Genomic DNA, 23256 nt, shown 5'->3' on the forward strand with positions numbered 1-23256 from the left:
GGGTTCGATCCCTGGTTGGGGAGCTGGGATCTGCATGTCTCGGGGACAAAAAACCAAAAAAACATAGAACAGAAGCAGTATTGTGGCAAATTCAATAAAGACTTTAAAAAATGGTCCACATCAAAAAAATCCTAAAAAAAAAAAAGTGTCTAACTATCAATAAAGTACAATTCTAAAAAGGAGATGGACTTACCAAATCAGGAATCTTTTCAGGTGGATGAAACATAGCTTTAATAAAAAGAATAACAGCTAATCCAGATGTACTCTGAATTGTCTGTAAGAGGTCATCTATTTGACAAAAAAGTAGAAAGCATGTATTAAATGATGATGGATACTGTGGTACAGTAGAAAGAGCAGATGCCGTGGGGTCAGACAGTCCTGGGTGCAATTTCTAGCTTGACCACTTCCTAGGTGGATAGGCCTTGACTAAGTTATTTAACTTCCCAGGGATTCAGCTTTCTCTTCTATAAAATGGGAAAAATATAACTCCTACCTGACACAGTTGTTGTAAGGTTGAAATAAATAATGAACATAAAGGCTTTTATGCCCAGCACACAAATAATCAATGTGATTCCTTCCTTTCTCCTCTAACATCCACTCTCTCTTCCTCTCCATCTACTCCCTCCCAGCACATCTAGCAGCAATACCTCCTATTCCCTCCCTTCCACTGAGGCCTCTGCATCCCAGTCCCCATGGTACATTACTTTTTCTTAAAGTGATTTCAGGGCTTGTGTAAAGAGCCCACATCAGTGCTAATTACAAACTTTGCTCTCACTGGCACTGTACCCAATGTAACCAAACAATCCTTGCTTACTATCTTCTTTTTGTTTTCTATTAGCCTCTGGTTTGTGAGAAAGTAAACAAAATAATACAGTGAATTATTCACCTTGGGGTAAGAATTATGAATGCCTACTATAAGCTATCTTCCAAAAATCTATTCTACCCTTTATCCCTGTTAACGAACTGTGACTCTGGGAGATCCACGTGCCCAGCCAAAGACAGGATACCTGTTTCCTCAATCTTCCTTGCAACTAAAGGTACCATATGAGGATTCAGGCCAATGGGATGTAAGCAGAAATCTTTTGGCTATTTTTGTTCTTCCAGATTAAAGGTAAAGATGCAACTGGTCCTCCTTCCTGCCCTCAACACAGACAAGGGGTCTGGAGACAGAGCAGTCATATAGTAACCACGAAACAACAAACATATGGATGAAAGCCAACAAGCTGAAGACGGCAAAGCAGAAAAGCAGAAATGTTTGGGTCCCAGACTGCCTACAGTAGTTCTGGATCACCTGCCTCTGAATTTATCCTTATGTGGGGAGGCACATTTAATTAAATCCCTGAAGTTCAGTTTTCTGTTACTTACAGCTAAGCACTTTACTGATACATGAAGCTTTAAAATCCCAGGGAAGAACAGCATTGATTAGGGGCCATCAACTTTTCAGAAATGAGGTTGCCTCACATTAAATTCATGTCTTCTCTGCATTTCACTGAAGTCTTTTTTTTTAGATTTATAAATTCCTCTTTTAAAATGTAAATATCCTCTGAAAACATGTCTGTAAATTATGCCTTAATAAAAGGAACTTTATTTTCCTTTTAATACTTATCTGAGATCCTAGGCAAAGGAAGGAAGGCAGGAAGGAAGGAAGGAAGGAAGGAAGAGAGGGGGAGACAGAGAGAGAGAGAAAGGAAAGAAGGCAGGAAGGAAGGAAAAGAGAGGAAAGAAAAGAAATACTAATGAGACAATATAGTTAGGACTCTCACTAGTTACCAGGGTTAAGAACATATAAACAATGAGATACTATTTTTTTCGAATCAGCCTAGCAAAATCAGAGTCAGTTACTGTTTTTTTACAAGCAAGAGCTCTGAACAGATCCCATTAATGTTTTTCTAATTAAGTTAATATTCATACATACATTACCATATAGAATAGGAGGTAAAGGGTGAAAAAGTAATACAGCTTTTTATGTAGATACTTATATGTTTAGTATAACATTTTTGCTAATCTTATTGTAATATAAAACACAGACACAGAAAACATCCAAAGCAAATGTATAGCTTAATGAATTATTAGAAGGTTAACACCCTTGTACTCACCATCCAAGGCAAGAAATAGAACTTGGCCACCCAGCCCAGAGGGCTCATCCACATGCCTCACCCCAATCACAAGCTCCTCTCTCTCACCCTGAGTAAGCATTATCCTGATTTTCACAGTAATGACTGCCTTATTATTTTTAAATAGTTTCATTAATCAAATGTGCATCCCTAGACACTATAGTCTCGCCCATTTAAAATTTTTTTGATATGTCCTTTAATCTACAGGTGTCCCTTCCGTCCTTTTTATTATAATTTCTGTTGAAGAACTCTGTCCTTTTAACCTGCAGAGTTTCCCATAATCTGGATGTTTACTCCTAGTGTGGTTCAACACTTTCTTCTGTCCTCTGTAATTCCTGCAAAATGGCAGGTGACCTAGAGACGGGGTCAGTCTCAAGTCCAATTCCTTTGGGAAGACTACACGTGGTAAAAGCAAGACTCAAAAGCAAGAGGCACATGTTGTCTGGTTGTCTGTTTCTGTAATGTTAGCAGTTGTTGACGCCTAATGCCTACCTCAAGTCACTGGGGGTAACAAAATGGTGATATTCTAATTCTATCATTTCATTTTAACTCCTTAGTTGAAACACTTTTATAAAAAGACACTTCTTCTCCTTGATAAGCCTGTAGATTGCCTCACATTTGTCTGTTTACAAAGTAAACCTTACATCCAGGGAACAAAGAGCAACCACCAGCAGAAGACTTTGCAGAACCCTCTAATTTGGTGCATTGTTAAGTTTTTCAATGCATGTATGAAATGTAGAAAGATGTAAAAGAAATAAATTAGGATACACTACTTGGTGTTGTACTGCCATTCCTACTGTATTTTTATACTTTTTGGCAGCATTAAACATTTTTACTAAATAGACAAAAAAAAAAAATAGACACTTCCTCTCATTACCTACTTGGTTTCCTGGTGGTACAGTTCATATGGACAGAAGCAACATGAGATATAAGGAGGAATAATGACCAGCCCTACAATGACCGCTGTCATTATCTGAAGGTAACACCTGCTGCTAAGGAGAAATGCATGGGTTACACTAATCTTTCCAGATCGTACCTCCAAATTTGGAAATTTCTCAAGAATTTTCTTTTGCTTTTTATAGTCTGTGGCTTTCCAACACTAAGATTGTTGGGTTTTCTTCTTTGTATACAATACACACATGCATACACGCATACACACATTTAGAAAAGTCCTTCAATGGTATCCCTTGTTGAACTGTAATCCAGAACCTTTTGCCACTTTGAGGGGCTGGGGGAGAGGAAGTTCTATATCTCAGTTAAGTATCAAATATTTCATACCATTAGTAGCAAAGTGATTGATACTCAATTGTAATCATCATTTGTATGTTTTATACTTACCATCGCTTAAAAACTTGGTAAAAATACTCAGCAATCCACACATACTTTGCCATGTAGGAGAACTCTTCAAATGAAGTCTCTGGAAACCTTGTACTTTCTGTACTAACATCACTGAAACTCTAATGCCTACCAACAAGTCATTCATCAACTGAGTTTGAACAATATGATTTCCAGCCAATTTTCTACAACAAAGAAAAGAAATTATTACAAAAGAAAAGTCAAATTAAAATGTCACCTTTTCTATCTCTCCAAAATAATCCCTCAATCAAAGGGCCAAAATCAATTTTAGATTATAATCAATATTTATGCCTCTCTCTTCCATTCCCATAAATATTCCAGTTATGCAGACATTTATGGCAAACTTCCAACACTCTTAACTTACCTCAAAATTTTCCCATTTTCTCAGCTAATGACTAACCTCACTTCTTCTTTTTCAAGTAAAAATAACAAATCAGGAATAAATGGTACAGTCACTGTGGAAAACAGTATGGAGTTTCCCAAGAAAACTAAAAATAGAATTACCATATGATCCAGCAATCCCACTCCTGGGCATTTATCCAGACAAAACTATATATTCAAAAAGGTACACGCACCCATATGTTCATTGCAGCACTACCCACAATAGCCAAGACATGAAAACATCCTAAATGTCCATCGACAGATGAATGGATAAAGAACGTGTGGTACATATATATATAATGGACTACTACTCAGCCATAAAAAAAGAACAAAATGCCATTTGCAGCAACATGGATGCAACTAGAGATTATCATACTAAGTGAAGGAAGTCAGAAAGAGAAAGACAAATACATATGCTATCACTTACATGTAGAATCTAAAATATGACACGAATGAACGTATCCATGAAACAGAAACAGAATCACGGACATAGAGAAAAGATTGGTGGTTGCCAAGGGGGGACGGGGAGTGGAGGAGGGATGGATTGGGAGTTTGGGATTAGCAGATACAAACTGGTATATATAGAAGGGATAAACAACAGGTCCTACTGTATAGCACAGGGAACTATATTCAATATCCCATGATAAACCATAATAGAAAAGAATATGAAAAAGAATGTATATATATATGTATAACTGAGTCACTTTGCTGTGCAGCAGTAATTAACACAACGTTGTAAATCAACTATACTTCAATTAAAAAAAAAAAAAGAATAAATGACATAATTTCTAAATCCGAACACTCCCTAACCTTGTAACTTCCTTGATCTGGCTTCCAAAATGCCAGGTGCCCTTAGATTTTTCTCCTACTTCACTATTGTTGAGCCTTCTCAGACACCTTGGCTAGTTCTTCTCCCTGATGCCTTTATGCTCGAGCTCACCGCAACCCAGTCTTTACTTCTTCTGTCCATCTAATTCATTCCCTTGATGCTGAGCTCATCTAGCTCATAAGCTTTAAATTATAGTCTATATGCTGACAATTCCCCAATTTTCATCTCCAGCCCAGACCTCTTTTTCCAATTCCAGGCTTGTGTGTGCAACTTCCTACTCAACATCTTCACCTGGGTGTCTGACGGACATCTCAAACTACATGAACTTATCCACGACTCCACACCAGCTCCACCTGCTAGGATCTCTATCCTACAAGAACTTGGCAGTCATCCTTGGCTTCTCTCCCCCTCATCCCATCTGTAAGAAAATCCTGTTGGTTCTACCTTCAACATATATCTAGAATCAGACCACCTCCACTGCTACTCCTGGCCTGAGCCACTCTCATCTCTCCCTTGCATTACTATTACTGCAATAGCCTCCTAACTGGTCTCCCAGCTTCTATCCTTGCTCTTCTCAGTCTATTCTCAACATAGCAGAACACAAGAGCAATGATGATATTAAAACAAAAGTCAGGGAAAACAGTTTGGGGGCTCGCTCCTCAAAAAGTTAAACATAGAATTACTATATGATCCAGCCAATTCTACTCCTAAGTATATACCCAAAGGAACTGACAGTAGAGACTCAAGCAGATACTGGTATACCAATGTTTATAGCAGCATTATTCACATTAGCCAAAAGGTAGAAACAACCCAAATGTCCATCAACAGATGAATGGATAAACAGAATGTGGCCTATATATACAATGGAATATTCTGCCATTAAAAGGAGTGAAATTGATACATGCTACAACATAGATTAACCTTTAAAACATTATAAGTAAAATAAGCCAGACACAAAAGGACAAATATTGTATTCTACTTATTTGAGTTTATCTAGAATATACAAATTCAAAGAGGCATAAAGTAGAATAGAGGTTACCAGGGGTTGTGGGTAAAACAACAATATATAAAAGGACAGTGAATTTTCTTTTGGATGCATTGAATTTGAGGCACCCTGTAAAACAACCAGGAGACAACCAGGAGACAACCGCTATATGAGTTGAGCTGGCTGTCTTCCCAGGAGACAACCGCTATATGAGTCTACCACTCAAGGAAAAGATCTAACTTGGAGTGATGCCTGGGAATCCTAAGTATAGAGATGGTAGCTGACACCAAAGAAGTGGATGATATTAAGCAGTCAGAACAAACAGAATGAAAAGGACAGAACTCATATTTAAGAGATGAGCAGAGGAAGAAGAGCCTAGAAGGAAACAGAGAAGGAGCTCCTGGTAAGGTAAAAGGAGACTTGGGTTAAAGATGGCACAAAGATATTACTTCTACTCTCCCATAGAACATCCCTAAACCAACAACCAAGGGATTTAAAACATAAAAAGACATAAATACACAAGGGCAACAAAAGACAACCACTAAAATTTTAGGAGCAGATGGATGAGTGATAACTGACTTCGCAGAATCAAGAAAGGTGAATCCTGAGTCAGAGAACAAGCCCAGAGCAACCCGATTTGCAGCCCCCAAAGGCTAAGAAATTGCTGGCACCAGTTGCTCCTTGATGTGGAGCTAAATGTAGGTATGAAAACAGGAAGAGTGGCTACGCTCTGAGAATGACAACTCTGGATCATACCCCCAAGCTAGTAAACAACTGGTTTACCTCCAGAGAAGGTAAAACAGTTAAGTGTCTGGACAGGAAGACAACACACACACCTAAAGCAATGATACCATATTGCAAACAGGAGAATTAGGAAAATATATGCACAATAAATGCTAACTGCCAAGATCTCAGCTTTCTTCCCTCACTCAGCAACCAGAATATTAAGCCAATGGTTTGAAAGATTCTTCCATGGCAAATCCACTACCCATGCAAAAAGACCTAAAGATACTGGCATCAGGCGTTCCCCCAAAGAAACAGCCCAGCTAGACTAGCCTACAATAAAGCCTGCAATCAACCCCAACCATACGTACAGAGATCCAAATCAACTCTCAGTGCCCCAATCTTAAATGAGTGCTCGGCCAAGGATCACCAGACTTCCAAGGAAAGCTTCTAGCAACAAATACAGTGACCAAAACCAGCAAACAGAAAAAAAGTAGGTTGGAAGAAATAGAGACCCATGTAAAGACAAGAAAACTTAAAAAAAAAAAAACCTTATTATTAATATCCTCAGAGAGATAACAGAGCATATTTCATCCACAAAATAAAAACAGGCTGCTATGAGAAAGGAACACTCTAGTAAAAAAAAGCTCTTCCCTTTCTCATTTATTCTCATAATAATTTATTTGATCTTTTAAAATTAAATATCAAACCTCAAAAAAATAAATTTAAATAATTACATCTAATATTAATGGAGAGGGATGTAAAGGAGCACATTCTGGACCCTTCTTAAAAATTTCCTTTGTGGGGACTTCCCTGGCAGTCCAGTGGTTAAGACTGTGCTTCCACTGCAGGGGCCATGGGTTCAATCCCTGGTTGGGGAACTAAGATCCCGCAAGGTGCATGGCACAGCCAAATAAAAGAAAGCAAGCAATACAATACAATTTCCTTTGTACAAACACAATGCACAACTGCAAATGTACACACACACATACACAAGCATGGAAACATGTTAACACTTGCCTGTTTTCTTCTGAGATTTCAATTAAACTCTTCTGTAGATAATGAAGCACTGAAACAAAAAGAATATAATGAAAAATCAGAAATTTAAAACTGTGAACTTTGACTTCAGCACAAGAAAATATTTTAAATCACTGCTACCCAAAATGATATCACAAAAGTAGAAATTTAAAGGGAAGGCACACCACATATGTTAGTCATCTGCAGTACTCCACCCATTGCCAAGAAACTTAAAAGAACCAGTTCCAAAATGACTTACACAAGCAGTCACCTCTCAGAATAAAATAAAATAATAGGACTTACCATTTTCAAGAAGATTAGTAACACCTGATCTACCTGTGGGGGAAAAATTAACACTGGTAAGCAGTTTCAGAACCAAAATTAACATCATTTAAAACACTGATGCAACGACAAGTGTTAGCCAGAAAAAGTACTAGAAAAGAGATGGCTTACCCAAGTCAAAGTTCTCCATACAGGAAGATATATTGTCAATAACTTTCCTATAAGAGTATAGATCAGTAGTAGTATTCAATTCTTCCTGAAGACGAGAAGTAAAACTCTGTGTAGCCTCAGTTAGAAAAAATTCAGGTAGGTCATTTAGTGAGCTAGAAAAAGAACCAAATATTAAAAATCTGACAACCTTAGAGTATGTACAAGGATATGTAGGGAGGGAGGGGAATATTATAAATGAAGAAATATTGAACGACACCTTCAAAAATACAGCCAGGAAATTATAACATCACACCACTAGAAGACAGATCAGGAACTCCCTCTCACCTGGTCTCCCTGCTTCCATATTACCTCCCTCCCATTCTGCAGACTATCCTCAACAGAGCAGCCAGAGTGATATTACTAAAATAACATGTTACTCCTCTGCATAAAACCATCCAACAATGTCCTTCTCAGTCAAAGCAGTAGCCAAAGTGCTTACATTGACTTATGAGACCCTACACGATCTGGGCCCAGCATTATCTCTCTGGCTCATCTTGATCCTTGTTCACTTCACTCTAGCTACACAGCCTTCCTCCATTCCAACAACATGCCAAAGTCTTTGTACTTGTTATTTCCTCTACCTGGAACTCTCTTCCCTCAAATATACCCAATAATCATTTCCTCGCCCCTTTCAGGTCAATCTCAAACATCACCCTATCAATGACACTAAACAAAGATGTCTGAAGTCACTACTGTATTTTAAACTGTAACCCTCACCCCATCCTTGGTACTCCCTTTCCCACTTCTCTGCTTTATTTTTTTTTCTCCATAGCACTCATGCCCTCTAATTCCTATATATTTTGCTTATTTATCTATCTTCTGTCTTCCTCTTAGAAGTAACCTCCGTTCTGGACTGTTTTATTCACTGTATTCCCAATGCCTAGAAGAATACTTGACACATAGTAGATAATCAATAAAAATTTACTGAATGGATAAATTAAATTTAATGCCAATTTACCACAGTTAATCTAAATTAACATTTCTTTAAAAATCTGACTCAACAGTTCTAAAGCTTTTCTGGAAGGAAAAAAAAAAATTCGAAAATAGAATATTCTGAAAAACAAGAGTCACTACAGAGATGACTTGTTCTAGTATATAATTAAACCATAGTATCAAACTATAGTGAATAAAAGTGTGATGTTGGTGGGTAAACAAATAGACTCAAGTCTAAAATCAAACCTTTGCTTATACAAGAACATAGAACATAATAATACGGCATTACAAATATGTGGCGAATAATGGACTATTCAACAGTTTGGGGATAAGTAGCTCCCCACACAGAAAAGAAAACTAAGTTGGATGTCTATCTCACACTACACTCAAAACTTAATTCCAGATAGATTTAAAAGTTAAACAAAAAGTATTTTCAGATAAGACAAGTAATTTTATATAATCTTGTATTAGAGAAAGCATATACAAGCTGAAACTCAGAAATCTATACAAAGGAAAATATTTGCAGGTTTGAGTATGAAAAAAATTTTTTTTAATTTTTATAAAGCAAACACCAGGAAGAAAGTTTAAAGACAAGTAACAAAATAAAGGAATATATTTGGCACATAATCTGTATAGATCTCTTATAAATAAAGACATTCTACAGTTGGCTGCCTTCCTGCAGGCATTCCCCACACCCTTCTTTGCTGGCAAAGCTCACCTTCCACTAAGGGACTAAAGGTGTGACACCTTTGCTTCCTAACCATTTTTTACAACGAGGGAGAGAGAAAGTATATGACCCAATCTTGACAATGAATATTGACAGGACCTTCAATGAAAAGTCTACTGGGACCTTCCACAAAATGTTTTTTCTCTCCAATAAAAAGAAATGCGAAGGAGGAAATTTCCTTTTTTTTTTCTTTTTGCCAATTGCAGTAAAGTCTATATCAGGTGCTTGTAACTGCTTTAACCCCTTGTAACTCTGAGGGAAGACAGGGCCAACACAGTGAGAGAAAGATGGAAAACATCAGGATGTTCAATGACATTTGTTGACTACTTCACCAAAACCCGAGAACTGGCCAGTATTTGATCATTTGCTTTATGACACAATAAATACACTTGCTTAAAGAAAAAGAAAAATAATATTCTAACAAGAAAACATACAAAGATATGTAATCACCAAAAAAAAGTAAAATAGTCAAAATCCACACATTAAAAAATATTGACTCTTGGGGACTTCCCTGGTGGCGCAGTGGTTAAGAATCCGCCTGCCAATGCAGGGGACATGGGTTCAAGCCCTGGTCCGGGAAGATCCCACATGCCACAGAGCAACTAAGCCCATGTGCCACAACTACTGAGCCTGCGAGCCACAACTACTGAGCCCGCATACCACAACTACTGAAGCCTGAATGCCTAGAGTCCATGCTCCACAACAAGAGAAGCCACCAAAATGAGAAGCCCACACACTGCAACGAAGAGTAGCTCTCACTCGCCACAACTAGAGAAAGCCCACGGGCAGCAACGAAGACCCAATGCAGCCAAAAATAAATAAATAAATAAATTTAAAAAAAATAAAAAATATTCACTCTCACTAGTAATCTGGAAAATGCAAATTATAACATAATACCATTTTTCACCTACCAAATTTTAAAAGATTTATAGATTGATTTTATTCAGTGTTGGAAAGATATGAAGAAAAAGGCACTCTTATTCACTTGTTAGAAGGAGTATAACATGGTATCGTGTTGAGGATTACGATTTAGCAATATCTATCAAAAATTTTGATAGGCATAAGTTTGGTCAAGAAATTCCTCTTCTAGGAATTCATTTCAGAGAAATACACATATAAAATTATATACATAATTAAGAATATCACTGTAGCATTGCTGGAATAATGAAAACTTGAAAACAAACTATCAACGGAGAAGTGATTAATATGTAATATGGCACATATAAATTTCGGTACATCTGTATTACGTAATATCTAGCTGTTAGAAAGAATGAGGACTTTCGGTGGAAATGTAAAACAGTGCAGCCATATGGAAAACTGTTCAGAAGTTCCTCAGAAAATTAAAAATAGAATTACCATATGATCCAGCAATCCCACTTCCGGGTATATACCCTAAAGAACTGAAATCAGGATCTCAAAGAGATATTTGCACAACCATGTCCATTATTCACAATAGTCAAAAAGAGGAAGCAGGGCTTCCCTGGTGGTGCAGTGGTTGAGAATCTGCCTGCCAATACAGGGGACATGGGTTCAAGCCCTGGTCTGGGAAGATCCCACATGCCGTGGAGCGACTAGGCCCGTGAGCCACAATTGCTGAGCCTGCGTGTCTGGAGCCTGTGCTCTGCAACAAGAGAGGCCACAATAGTGAGAGGCCCGTGCACTGCGATGAAGAGTGGCCCCCACTTGCCGCAACCAGAGAAAGCCCTCGCACAGAAACAAAGACCCAAGACAGCCATAAATAAATAAATAAATAAATAAATAAATAAATAAATAAATAAAAAAGAGGAAGCAATCCAAATGTCTATCAACAGACTAATGGATGAACACAATGTGCTATATACATACAATAGAGTATTAATCAGCCTTAAAAAGGAAGGAAATCCTATCACATGTTACAACATGGATGAACCTTGAGGACATAAGTCAGTCACAGAAAGATAAATACAAATGTTCTACTTATACAAGGTATCTAAAGTAATCAAAATCATAGAAAAAGAAAGTAGAATAGTGGTTGCCAAGGGCTAGGGGGAGGAGGAAATAGGGAGTAGTTGTTTAATGGGTATAGAGTTTCAGTTTTGTAAGATGGAGAAGTTCTAGAGATCCACAGCACAACAATGTGAATACACTTAACACTATTGAACTGTACACTCAAAAATGGTTAAGATGGTAAATTTTATATTATGTGGGGTTTTTTTAACCACAATTAAAAAAAAAAGAACTATACTGACCTGAAAATATCTCTAAGACATTCCTTAGTGAGAAACAACCTACAGAGAAATATATAGAGTATAACCCCATTTACATAAAAAATAAAAATTAAAGTATAACACACACACACTAAACCCAAAGGAAAGGCCTAGAAACACCAAAATGTCAAGTGATAACCTTTACTACGAAAAGATAGGCCAGAAATAGTGAAAAGGAAGGTTCACTTTTTATTTTGTGTACTTCTATATTGCTTAAACTTTTTACACTAAGCATATATTCCTGTATTACTTGTGTAATATAGGTAATGTGGTAATATATTCCTAATATATACTTAGGAATATATGCTTTAAACATCTGTTTAAACCAAGAACAGATGGGACACAGAAAAAACAGCAGGATGACAGACTTAAACTTAACCAATAATTGCACTACATGCAAATGGACTAAACCAGGAGTCTGCAAAATACAGCCTACAGCCTATTTTTTTAAGGTCTGTGACCTAAGGAGCCTTTTTACATTTTTAAAGAGTTATGATAAATAAATAAGTAAATAAAACAAAGACGAAATGTATGAATGAAATTGCTAAGTGATATATTTCAGTTCAGTTTTACCAAACCATAGAGGGAACCGTAAATACTGGTTACTTTTGGTCAAATTAAACATTTACAATGTCTAACTTTTCTTTTTTTCCTTACCTTGCCAAGACTTTCTTCAAGGGATTCTTTAGATTCAAAGAAAGATAAATGCCTGCTAAAATATCCAAACAACTTCGAATAGTGGGATCACACTTGCCATTTTTATTTGCCTTCTCCAGTAAGGGCACAATCTATAATCCAAAGAATTCAAAGCCATAGTAATGTTTTTCTAATATCAAGAATAGTAAAGTAACATAGATTCAAATACTTTTTTAAGTCTCAATTTTAATGTGTAATATTTTCCACTCTACACTGTTAAGGGTACTAATTTAAACACTATTTAATTTAACTTAAAACTATTTCAGTATTTATTAAATTTTTAAACCATGTCCCCAACTCCCACTTTACCCTCCAGACCCACCTTCAATGAGAAGTAGACTTGTTAATGGTTTAAGGTACAGGAATTCTGTAGCACTACTGAAAACCAATAATACATTTAATTGCTTCCCAAAAAAATATTATGCAACTTCAAATGATAAATCCTAATACTGAAATGCTCGTAAGGACAGTCTTTACATTTTAAGTTAACTTTTTAATGTGCCTGCCAAAAAGTTTTGAAGATTAAAATTAATATAAATTTTTTTTTAATTTATCTCCACAAAAATGGTACGCACAGAGAGGGCAGACAGCAGAAGCAAGAAGAACTACAATCCTGCAGTCTGTGGAACAAAAACCACATTCATAGAAAGATAGACAAGATGAAAAGGCAGAGGGCTATATACCAGATGAAGGAACAAGAAAAAACCCCAGAAAAACAACTAAATGAAGTGGAGATAGGCAACCTTCCAGAAAAAGAATTCAGAATAACGATAGTGAAGATGATCCAGGACCTCGGAATAAGAATGGAGGCAAAGATCGAGAAGATGCAAGAAATGTATAACAAAGACCTAGAAGAATTAAAGAACAAACAAACAGAGATGAACAATACAATTATTAAAATGAAAAATACACTAGAAGGAATCAATAGCAGAATAACTGAGGCAGAAGAATGGATAAGTGACCTGGAAGACAGAATGGTGGAATTCACTGCTGCGGAACAGAATAAAGAAAAAAGAATGAAAAGAAATGAAGACAGCCTAAGAGACCTCTGGGACAACATTAAACGCAACAACATTCGCATTATAGGGGTCCCAGAAGGAAAAGAGAGAGAGAAAGGACCAGAGAAAATATTTGAAGAGATTATAGTCGAAAACTTCCCTAACATGGGAAAGGAAATAGCCACCCAAGTCCAGGAAGTGCAGAGTCCAATACAGGATAAACCCAAGGAGAAACATGCCAAGACACATAGTAATCAAATTGGCAAAAATTAAAGACAAAGAAAAATTATTGAAAGCAGCAAGAGAAAAATGACAAATAACATACAAGGGAACTCCCATAAGGTTAACAGCTGATTTCTCAGCAGAAACTCTACAAGCCAGAAGGGAGTGGCATGATATACTTAAAGAGATGAAAGGGAAAAACCTACGCCCAAGATTACTCTACCCGGCAAGGATCTCATTCAGATTCTATGGAGAAATCAAAAGCTTTACAGAAAAGCAAAAGTTAAGAGAATTCAGCACCACCAAAGCAGCTCTACAACAAATGCTAAAGGAACTTCTCTAAGTGGGAAACACAAGAGAAGAAAAAGACCTACAAAAACAAACCCAAAACAATTAAGAAAATGGTCATAGGAACATACGTATCGATAATTACCTTAAACGTGAATGGATTAAATGTTCCAACCAAAAGACACAGGCTTGCTGAATGGATACAAAAACAAGACCCATATATATGCTGTCTACAAGAGACCCACTTCAGACCTAGGGACACATACAGACTGAAAGTGAGGGGATGGAAAAAGATATTTCATGCAAATGGAAATCAAAAGAAAGCTGGAGTAGCAATACTCATATCAGATAAAATAGACTTTAAAATAAAGAATGCTACAAGAGACAAGGAAGGACACTACATAATGATCAAGGGATCAATCCAAGAAGAAGATATCACAATTATAAATATATATGCACCCAACACAGGAGCACCTCAATACATAAGGCAACTGCTAACAGCTATAAAAGAGGAAATCGACAGTGACACAATAATAATGGGGGACTTTAACACCTCACTTACACCAATGGACAGATCATCCAAACAGAAAATTAATAAGGAAACAGAAGCTTTAAATGACACCATAGACCAGATAGATTTAATTGATATTTATAGGACATTCCTAGGTTTAGGACAAACCTAGGGAGACAAAAGACCTGTATGCAGAAAACTATAAGACACTGATGAAAGAAATTAAAGATGATACCAACAGATGGAGAGATATACCATGTTCTTGGATTAGAAGAATCAATATTGTGAAAATGACTATACTACCCAAAGCAATCTACAGATTCAATGCGATCCCTATCAAATTACCAATGGCATTTCTTATGGAACTAGAACAAAAAATCTTAAAATTTGTATGGAGACACAAAAGACCCCGAAGAGCCAAAGCGGTCTTAAGGGGAAAAAAACGGAGCTGGAGGAATCAGACTCCCTGACTTCAGGCTATACTACAAAGTTACAGTAATCAAGACAATACGGTACTGACACAAAAACAGAAATATAGATCAATGGAATAAGATAGAAAGCCCAGAGATAAACCCACACACCTATGGTCAACTAATCTATGACAAAGGAGGCAAGGATATACAATGGAGAAAAGACAGTCTCTTCAACAAGTGGCGCAGGGAAAACTGGACAGCTACATGTAAAAGAATGAAATTAGAACACTCCCTAACACCATATACAAAAATAAACTCAAAATGGATTACAGACCTAAATGTAAGACTGGATACTATAAAACTCTCAGAGGAAAACATAGGAAGAACACTCTTTGACATAAATCACAGCAAGATCTTTTTTGATCCACCTCCTAGAGTAATGGAAATAAAAACAAAAATAAACAAATGAGACCTAATGAAACTTAAAAGCTTTTGCACAGCAAAGGAAACCATAAATAAGACTAAAAGACAACCCTCAAAATGGGAGAAAATATTTGCAAACTAATCAACGGACAAAGGATTAATCTCCAAAATATATAAACAGCTCATGCAGCCCAATGTTAAAGAAACAAACAACCCAATCCAAAAATGGGCAGACAACCTAAATAGACATTTCTCCAAAGAAGACATACAGATGGCCAAGAAGCACATGAAAACCTGCTCAACATCACTAATTATTAGAGAAATGCAAATCAAAACTACAATGAGGTATCACCTCACATCAGTTAGAATGGACATCATCAGAAAATCTACAAACAACAAATGCTGGAGAGGGTGTGGAGAAAAGGGAACCCTCTTGCACTGTTAGCGGGAATGTAAATTGATACAGCCACTATGGAGAACAATATGGAGGTTCCTTAAAAAACTAAAAATAGAATTACCATATGAACCAGCAATCCCACTACTGGGTATATACCCAGAGAAAACCATAATTCAAAAACACACATGCACCCCAGGGTTCATTGCAGCACTATTTACAATAGCCAGGTCATGGAAGCAACCTAAATGCCCATCGACAGATGAATGGATAAAGAAGATGTGGTACATATATACAATGGAATATTACTCAGCCATAAAAAGGAACGGAATTGGGTCATTTGTAGAGACGTGGATGAATCTAGAGAGTGTCACAAAGAGTGAAGTAAGTCAGAAAGAGAGAAACAAATATCGTATATTAACACATATATGTGGAACATAGAAAAATGGTACAGATGAACCGGTTTGCAGGGCAGAAACTGAGACACAGATGTAGAGAACAAACGTATGGACGCCAACGGGGGAAAGGGGCGGGGGGTGGTGGTGGTGGTTTGATGAACTGGGAGATTGGGATTGACATGTATACACTGATGTGTATAAAATGGATGACTAATAAGAACCTGCTGTATAAAAGAATAAATAAAATAAAATTCAAAAAACAAACAAACAAAAAGGTATGCACAATTATTTCATTATCCTACCTATATACAGCTCCAATAGTGGTGGAAGCCTAAGTATGGCTTCCTTTGCCACTCTAAATAAAAAGATATCATACAATGAATAGAAAAAACAAAACAATCCCTTATTCTTTAATGATACATTTATATTAAATAATTGGGAGCCAAAAATTATCAGTTAATTTTAAAAGTCCATAATAGCATGATAACCTTCAAGATGCACTCATGAATATCAAATCAGCCTTACCTGTTTAACATAATGGATCTGTGACACTCCATCAGTGAGTTGTACACAATGTAACAGCAAAGAAGCTAGATTCTTCCCTTCTACATCAGCCAAAGCTACATAACACACACAAAAAAATTTCTTCAGTGATTTAACAATATATGGATATGAGTTTGCGTTTGTCATGTGTTCTATAAAATTTAAATATTTATAAACAAACAAAAAAAAACCTGGCAGAACTTAGTTTGAAGAAAGAAGTTTAAGAAAACCATTTTACAACCAAAACTGAATGTAAAGAACATGGAATAATTAAATACCAAGAGTTTGAACATTATGTGATATGGAGTCCCAGAGATAAATATACTGTTTGCAACCTAAAAAAGAGATCAACAAATGAAGTCAGAAATCACTTACATCTCAAAGTTTCAAGGTCCTGATGACAAACGGTCAATGAAGTAACTTGCGTTTCTTTCTTCTTCTTTACACCCATTTTAAATAGAATTAACAGTAGTCACTACAAGAAAGAAGAGTTTTAAGACACTGATGCACTAAAGACCTCAGTACCACTGACATTTTGGGCCGGATAATTCTTTGCTATAGAGTGTTGTCCTGGGCACTGTAGGATATTTAACACATCCTTGGCCTCTACCCACTAGATGCCAGTAGCATCCTCCTTCCTCTAAGTTGTGACAACCAAAAAATGTCTCTAGTCATTGCCAAATGTCCCCTGGGGAGCAAAGTTGCCACAGGCTGAGAACTACTGATCTAAGGATTTCTGCTTTGAAAAACTTTTTTAGACTCAAGAAGAGTTTATTAATGTCTAAAGTTACTTTTACCTACCCAGTCTTTATATTTTAAAATACAGCAAACCTTCATTTTAGTAATAACAAAGAAACCAGCATGGTTTTTCAAAAATAAACTACGCATACCTAACCTCCGTTTCTTCTTAGACTGACAGGTCAGGAGGTATCATGAGATGCTACATCTTGATTTCTGCAAAATATTTGATAAAGGAAACTTTCATATACTATCCTTGTGAGTTTGCTTTTAGTTAACGAACAGAGTTTGTTTCAGCTAACTGGGTTCATAATGGGCTGAACAAATGTACTCAAAGGATACACACTAATAGTACCATGAGGTCTGAAGACAAGCCACTAGGGAAATGCCACACAGGGCTCTTTTCTTGGTGCAGTTAGCATTTTTAGCAGTGTTTATAATGTAGACATTAGAGGACATAACATAGTGAATTTATAAAAGACACACAGGTGGGAGCACATGTTGGATGATGGACTTAGGATTAAAAAAAAACGACCAATAAACTGGAATAAATTTACCAAGATGAAACAGAAATAAATGTAAAATGCTGCATTTGGATTAGAAAAATATAATCTAGAAATACAGGATGGGGAGGTGGGGGAGAAAATATGTGATTTGAAACAGCTCAATATGTGGTTTGAATATTATGTGAGCCAATAGCACAACATGACTGTTAAAAACCACATTAGAAGTCAACTAGACCAAGGGAATGCCTGATCCCTTGGTCAGCTTCACAGGTCAGGTGACATGCGAAGCATTAGGTGCTATGCTGGTGGCCATATCTTAAGGAGCCATAGCAAATGATGGAGCTTCCAAGGAACAGCCAGATTTCTGAAGGGCCAAGAGAGCACCTCCCTTCAGAAAACAGTTCAGTTAACCAAAGGTGTTTGGCCTAGAGAAAAGTGGACTGGACGAGTGCCTTAAAAGAGCTGCTGTTGTTGGAGGACTGCTTTGGAGAAAGAGGAATAGATGTCTTCTGTCTTTTTTTTTTTTTTTTGGCTGCACTGCGTGGCTTGCAGGATCTTTTCCCTGACCAGGGATTGAACCCGGGGCCACGGAGTGAAAGCACCAAGTCCTAACCACTGGACCACCAAGGAAATCCCAGATGTCTTCTATCTGAGATGGCTATAGAATTTGTAGATGTCTATAGAATCAGGAAATGTCAGTGCAAGCTTCAGGGAGGCCAGTTCCAGCTCAATACAAAGGAAGAACGCTATGGTTCAACTATAAAATGTGCTGCCTTTCAAAAGAGAATTTCCCAACACTGGGAATATCCAAACAGAAATTGAATTAACCTTTCCACCTGTACTCCTGCAATAACCTCCCAACTGGTCTCCAAACTTCCATCCTGCTTCTGAAGAGTCCATTCTTTTCACAGTCATCAAAGCAATTTTTTTCAAATCTAATTACTCTCTTTCTTAAAACTTTCCAAGGGCTTTCATTTTCACTTAGAATAAAATCCAAATTTGAGACTTGGCCTTCAAGGCCCTAAATAATCTGGCCATGCTTTCCCCTGCAGTTCATCTCAAATTAATCTTCTCTTCACCATCTAGGGGACTTTGCACTTCCTGATACCTCTGTCTGTTAGGTTTATTCCACCACATCTTTGCAAGGCCAACTCTTCATCATTCAGGTCTCTTCTCAAATATCACCTCCTCCAAGAAGCCTTCCATGACCACTCTATCTGCCACCACTCCTACACACATACAGACCATTTCTATTGCTTTATTTTCTTCATAGTACTTACTACTACCTGAAGTTACAGGAACTTGTTTATTTGCATATTATCTGTCTCCCCTAGTAATAAATTCCATGAAGGCAGCAACTTTAATCTGTTTTGTCCACTGTTTTAACTCTCAATTCCCAAAACAGTACCTGGCACATATTAGGTGCTTAATAAATATTTGATGAATAAACAAATGAGTTAATTAACAAACATTTGTCAGTGATGTTCTAAAAGGTATGTATACTTTTAACAGCAGCAAGTGGACTACCTGTCATCTTAAGTAAATTCTATATCCAAATGACAAGCTAGTCCTGACACTGAAGAACCTTTGGTCCCTTTGCTAAGCAAGAAATCAATACAGCAATGAAATGTGAAAATCCACTTAACAGAAAATGGTAATAAAAATGGACACAGTTAGAAAAGCATTGACAAGGTAAGAATCTGAAAAGTGACATGATCAAGGGGAATATCACTGGGGATCACTTCCTAGGTAAGTCACCAAGGGGAATATCACTAGGGTTCACTTCCGAGGTAAGTCACCAATATACAAAGCTTAGAAGGAATAGAGACAGACAACTGGGGAGGCTATTCTCTGGTGAATGGTGAGCAAATCTGCAGCGGGATTTGATCCTGGAACCCTCAAGACTGCACAAAGAGGTCTGGTGCTTATGCGTGCTCAATGGATGTCTAAACGTTTGTCCTGAAGAACTGGGCCTCCCAATAGCGGAAAATCCCGTGCCCACCTTAAGGTACTGCTTAAGTGGCCAGAAGATGCTCAGTAAATTATACTCCTCCTGGGTCCCACTGGCTGCTTCCCTTCTGATTGCTGCTTCACTCCCATCTACAACTTTCTGGCTGACTCCCACAAACATTATCTGGGCAACTTCCCAACCACGTGGAGGCCGGGGAATGACAGGTAAAAACAAAAAGTGGTTAAAGTTCTATCTCCATGGAGACCTAAGCGACCGGAAATCAGTTTCAAGACAGCCAAATTCTCGCGTAACTGAAGGACGGGAATTGGTGAATATCGCCTGGCGGCCCTAGCAAAGTGGCCGAGCCGAGCGGTGGAGAGTCGAGCGCTACCGCGGATAGGGCAAGCAGGACGCCTGGCAGCCAAACCTCGTTCCCGTGAGAGTCTGAGAAGAGTAGCAGCCGTCAGGACGAGTCCCGGAAGCTGGTCTAGTTCTACGGTGTCTCCGTGGCTCACAGCGTGGTCTGTAGGCAACTACCGGGTCGAGGCGAGGGGAGGGAAGCAAGAGGACCTGGAGGGAGAATCATCGCGAGAATTGAGCCAATGAACTCCTCCAATCAGGAGTCCAGAGGGGTGGTGATGTCACCGGAGAACCGGTGTTAGTGAGTTTGGTCAGACCCTACTTTAAAGAGTGCGCGCGGTACCTCACTTGAACCGCTAGGGCGAGCCCTGCCCGCCTCCTTGGCCTTAGGGCAGCTTTGACAGTGACCTCCACACCCCTGAGTCCCTGGGAAGCACTTTTGCCTTAACCCAGACGTTCCACCCTTCTCCCTCTCAGCTTCCTCAGCGCAGAGACAGAGAGAAAACTGCCTCCGGGCCTCTAGAACCAGGAGCCTGACGACTTTAGAGCCTGTGAGAGGGGGTAGGGGATGGGACGGGCAGTCAACTGAAGCCACAGTAAGAATTTTGACGAAGATGCGAAGTACTGAAATGAACTAACGTATGCCACAGTGCAGGTATTCATTCAGCAAACAGTGCTGTTGTCGGAGCCGTTACCAGGGGCTAGCCTTGAAAGTTATCCTATTTAGGATATATATATTACGCAGAAAACCAAATTATCAGATGGTTCGGCCCTTTAAAAATACATAAATAAAATAAGTAGGTGCCAACCTCTACGCTAGGAGCTGGGACGGGGGTAAGATCACGAAATAGACACGGAGGTTATGTTCAAGTGCAATTAATTTGGGAAATACTGAGAAACATTCCAGTTCCCCAAACCTTTAGTCAGATTGATGATTTTAAGTTTTTAATCATTACTTTTCTGAATTTTATCTCACCTTCGTTTGTTTTTCTTTGTAGTTTTATCACCTGTGTATGTATCACTAAACACATCTTATTTTGTTTGATATTGAGCTTTGTATGTGGAATCGTTTGTTTTCTCCAGGACTTTGCTTCTCTCAGCATTGCTTTTGGCATCCACAGAAAAGCGGATCCGTGTAGTTCTTTCATTCACTGTTGTATAGTATTCCATTGTTTAATATACCGCATTTATCCATTCTAGTCCTCTGGAGATTTGGATCGTTTCCATCTTTTGCACTAACAATGCTGCTGTGAAGTGTCTTTTACATGTCAGCTGATGAGTGTATGTAGAACATTCTCTACAGCAATTTTTTTCTAATTTTGACTGGGACTGATAGTAAGAAATACATTGTACCTTAAACCAAGTACACCTAAGTACTCACACATATATAACTGAAACAAAAATTTCGTGAAATATTTGTTATTCTACAAGTGCTGTGTGCTCTGATTTTTTTTTTTTTAAGTTGTGGTAAAATACACATAACAAAATTTACCATCTTAACCATCGTTTTTTTAAAAAAAGGAGAAGAAAGAAACAACAGGCTCAAGGTGGAGCCACTATCCCCCAGGACAGCAAACCACGACTTAATGGCAGTTTCAGCCTGTCTCAAGAACAGAATATCTGGAATTGCTTATCAGCACTAGAGAGGTAATCTCACCTGAAACAATCCTTTCTTTTCCTTTACTCATAACTTCCTTGTCCCACCCCATTTCTATAAAAGCTTTCCATTTTGTACCACTGAAGGAGTGCCTTCCTATTTACTAGATGGGATGCTGCCTGGTTCATAAATCATTGAATAAAGCCAATTAGATCTGCACATTTAGTTGGTTGAATTTTGTTTTTTAACACCATTTTTAAGTGTTTTCCTTTTTTAAATATATGTTTCAGTCTCACTGAAGGAACTTCGTAACGATCAATGGATTACAACCCTTTTTAAATTTTGGCCCAACAATTTGAAAGTAAGGGGCATTTGAGAGTAAGACGTTGTGAGTCTTCCCCCCACAAAATTAGAGCATGAGCTAGGAGGCAAACAAACACAATTAACATGTATGTGCAAAGGTGGTAACTGCCATAGAAAAAACAGGGGGAATAGAAGATGAGAGTGAGGGGGAGATCTGTTGCCATTTTAAATAGAGTGGTCAGGGTAGGCTTCCTGGAGTAAGGATTTGCAAGAGATGTGGATACCCTGAGGAAAAGCATTCCATGTGGAGGGAACAGCCACTGCAGAGGTGTCAGGGCAGGAGCTTGGTGTGGAAGAACAGCAAGGAGGCCAGTGTGGCTAGAGCCAAGCCAGCAAAGGTATAGGTTATAGGGAATGAAACAAGGGAGTTTCAATTATGTAAACCCTTACAAGGACTTTTACTCTAAGTGAAATGGGGAGTCATTTTGAGCAGAAGAGTGATAGGATTCATCTGCATTTCAAAAGAGTCCCTGGAGCTACTTTGTTGAGACTAGACTTTAGTGGAAGTGGGAAGACTTCCCACTTCAATGAGTGAAGAGGCTATTGCTATAAACTAAGCAGGCAAGATGCTGGTGGCTCAGACCAGGAAGGTAGCAGTGGCAAGTGTGAAGAGTGGACAAATTCAGGATATGATTTGGAAGTAAGCCAACAGGATTTTCTGAAGGATGGGATATGGGGTATGAGGAAAAGAGTCAAAGATGATTCCAAGGTTTCTGACCTGAGCAACTGGAAGGATGAAGTTGCCATTCATAGAGTGATCAGGGCAAAAGTTTGCTTGGAGTGGATTTGAATGGGTTTAAAAGAGACTGGGGGGAAAGGAATTGACAGTGACAAGATCAAGCAGAGACAATGGCGGTATAGTACACAGTGGCAAATAAATGGAGTGGTAACTCCTAGAGGAAATAGAGGCAAGAGAAGGTTCAGGTTTTAAAGACTGAAAGAGTAACGTGTTTGGAAAAGCGCTTTTTTTTTGGAGTCAACTCGCACCACCAACTTGAGACCACTTTAAATTCTCCGCTTGAGTCTTTTCAGAACACAGCATGAATTTGGGC

General features: G+C 38.1%; 1 protein-coding gene across 4 annotated transcripts in view; it reads right to left on the reverse strand.

Annotated features, from left to right (window-relative positions):
* Positions 1-20447, reverse strand: part of THADA (THADA armadillo repeat containing) — a 319471-nt gene extending 299024 nt beyond the window's left edge. For all 4 annotated transcript variants that reach the window (XM_068564210.1, XM_068564209.1, XM_068564211.1 and 1 more), the window contains exons 1-9: positions 20312-20447; positions 17065-17164; positions 16672-16766; positions 12461-12591; positions 7859-8010; positions 7709-7741; positions 7409-7457; positions 3453-3634; positions 194-288 (exon numbers count right to left, since the gene is read on the reverse strand). In XM_068564210.1, coding sequence (XP_068420311.1) covers positions 194-288; positions 3453-3634; positions 7409-7457; positions 7709-7741; positions 7859-8010; positions 12461-12591; positions 16672-16766; positions 17065-17140 — 813 coding nt within the window. In that variant the 5' untranslated portion in view covers positions 17141-17164; positions 20312-20447. The remainder of the gene's footprint in view (positions 1-193; positions 289-3452; positions 3635-7408; positions 7458-7708; positions 7742-7858; positions 8011-12460; positions 12592-16671; positions 16767-17064; positions 17165-20311) is intronic.
* Positions 20448-23256: the final 2809 nt, after the last annotated feature.

Source organism: Eschrichtius robustus, chromosome 15 (genome assembly GCF_028021215.1).
Source record: "Eschrichtius robustus isolate mEscRob2 chromosome 15, mEscRob2.pri, whole genome shotgun sequence".
NCBI lineage: Eukaryota > Metazoa > Chordata > Mammalia > Artiodactyla > Eschrichtiidae > Eschrichtius > Eschrichtius robustus.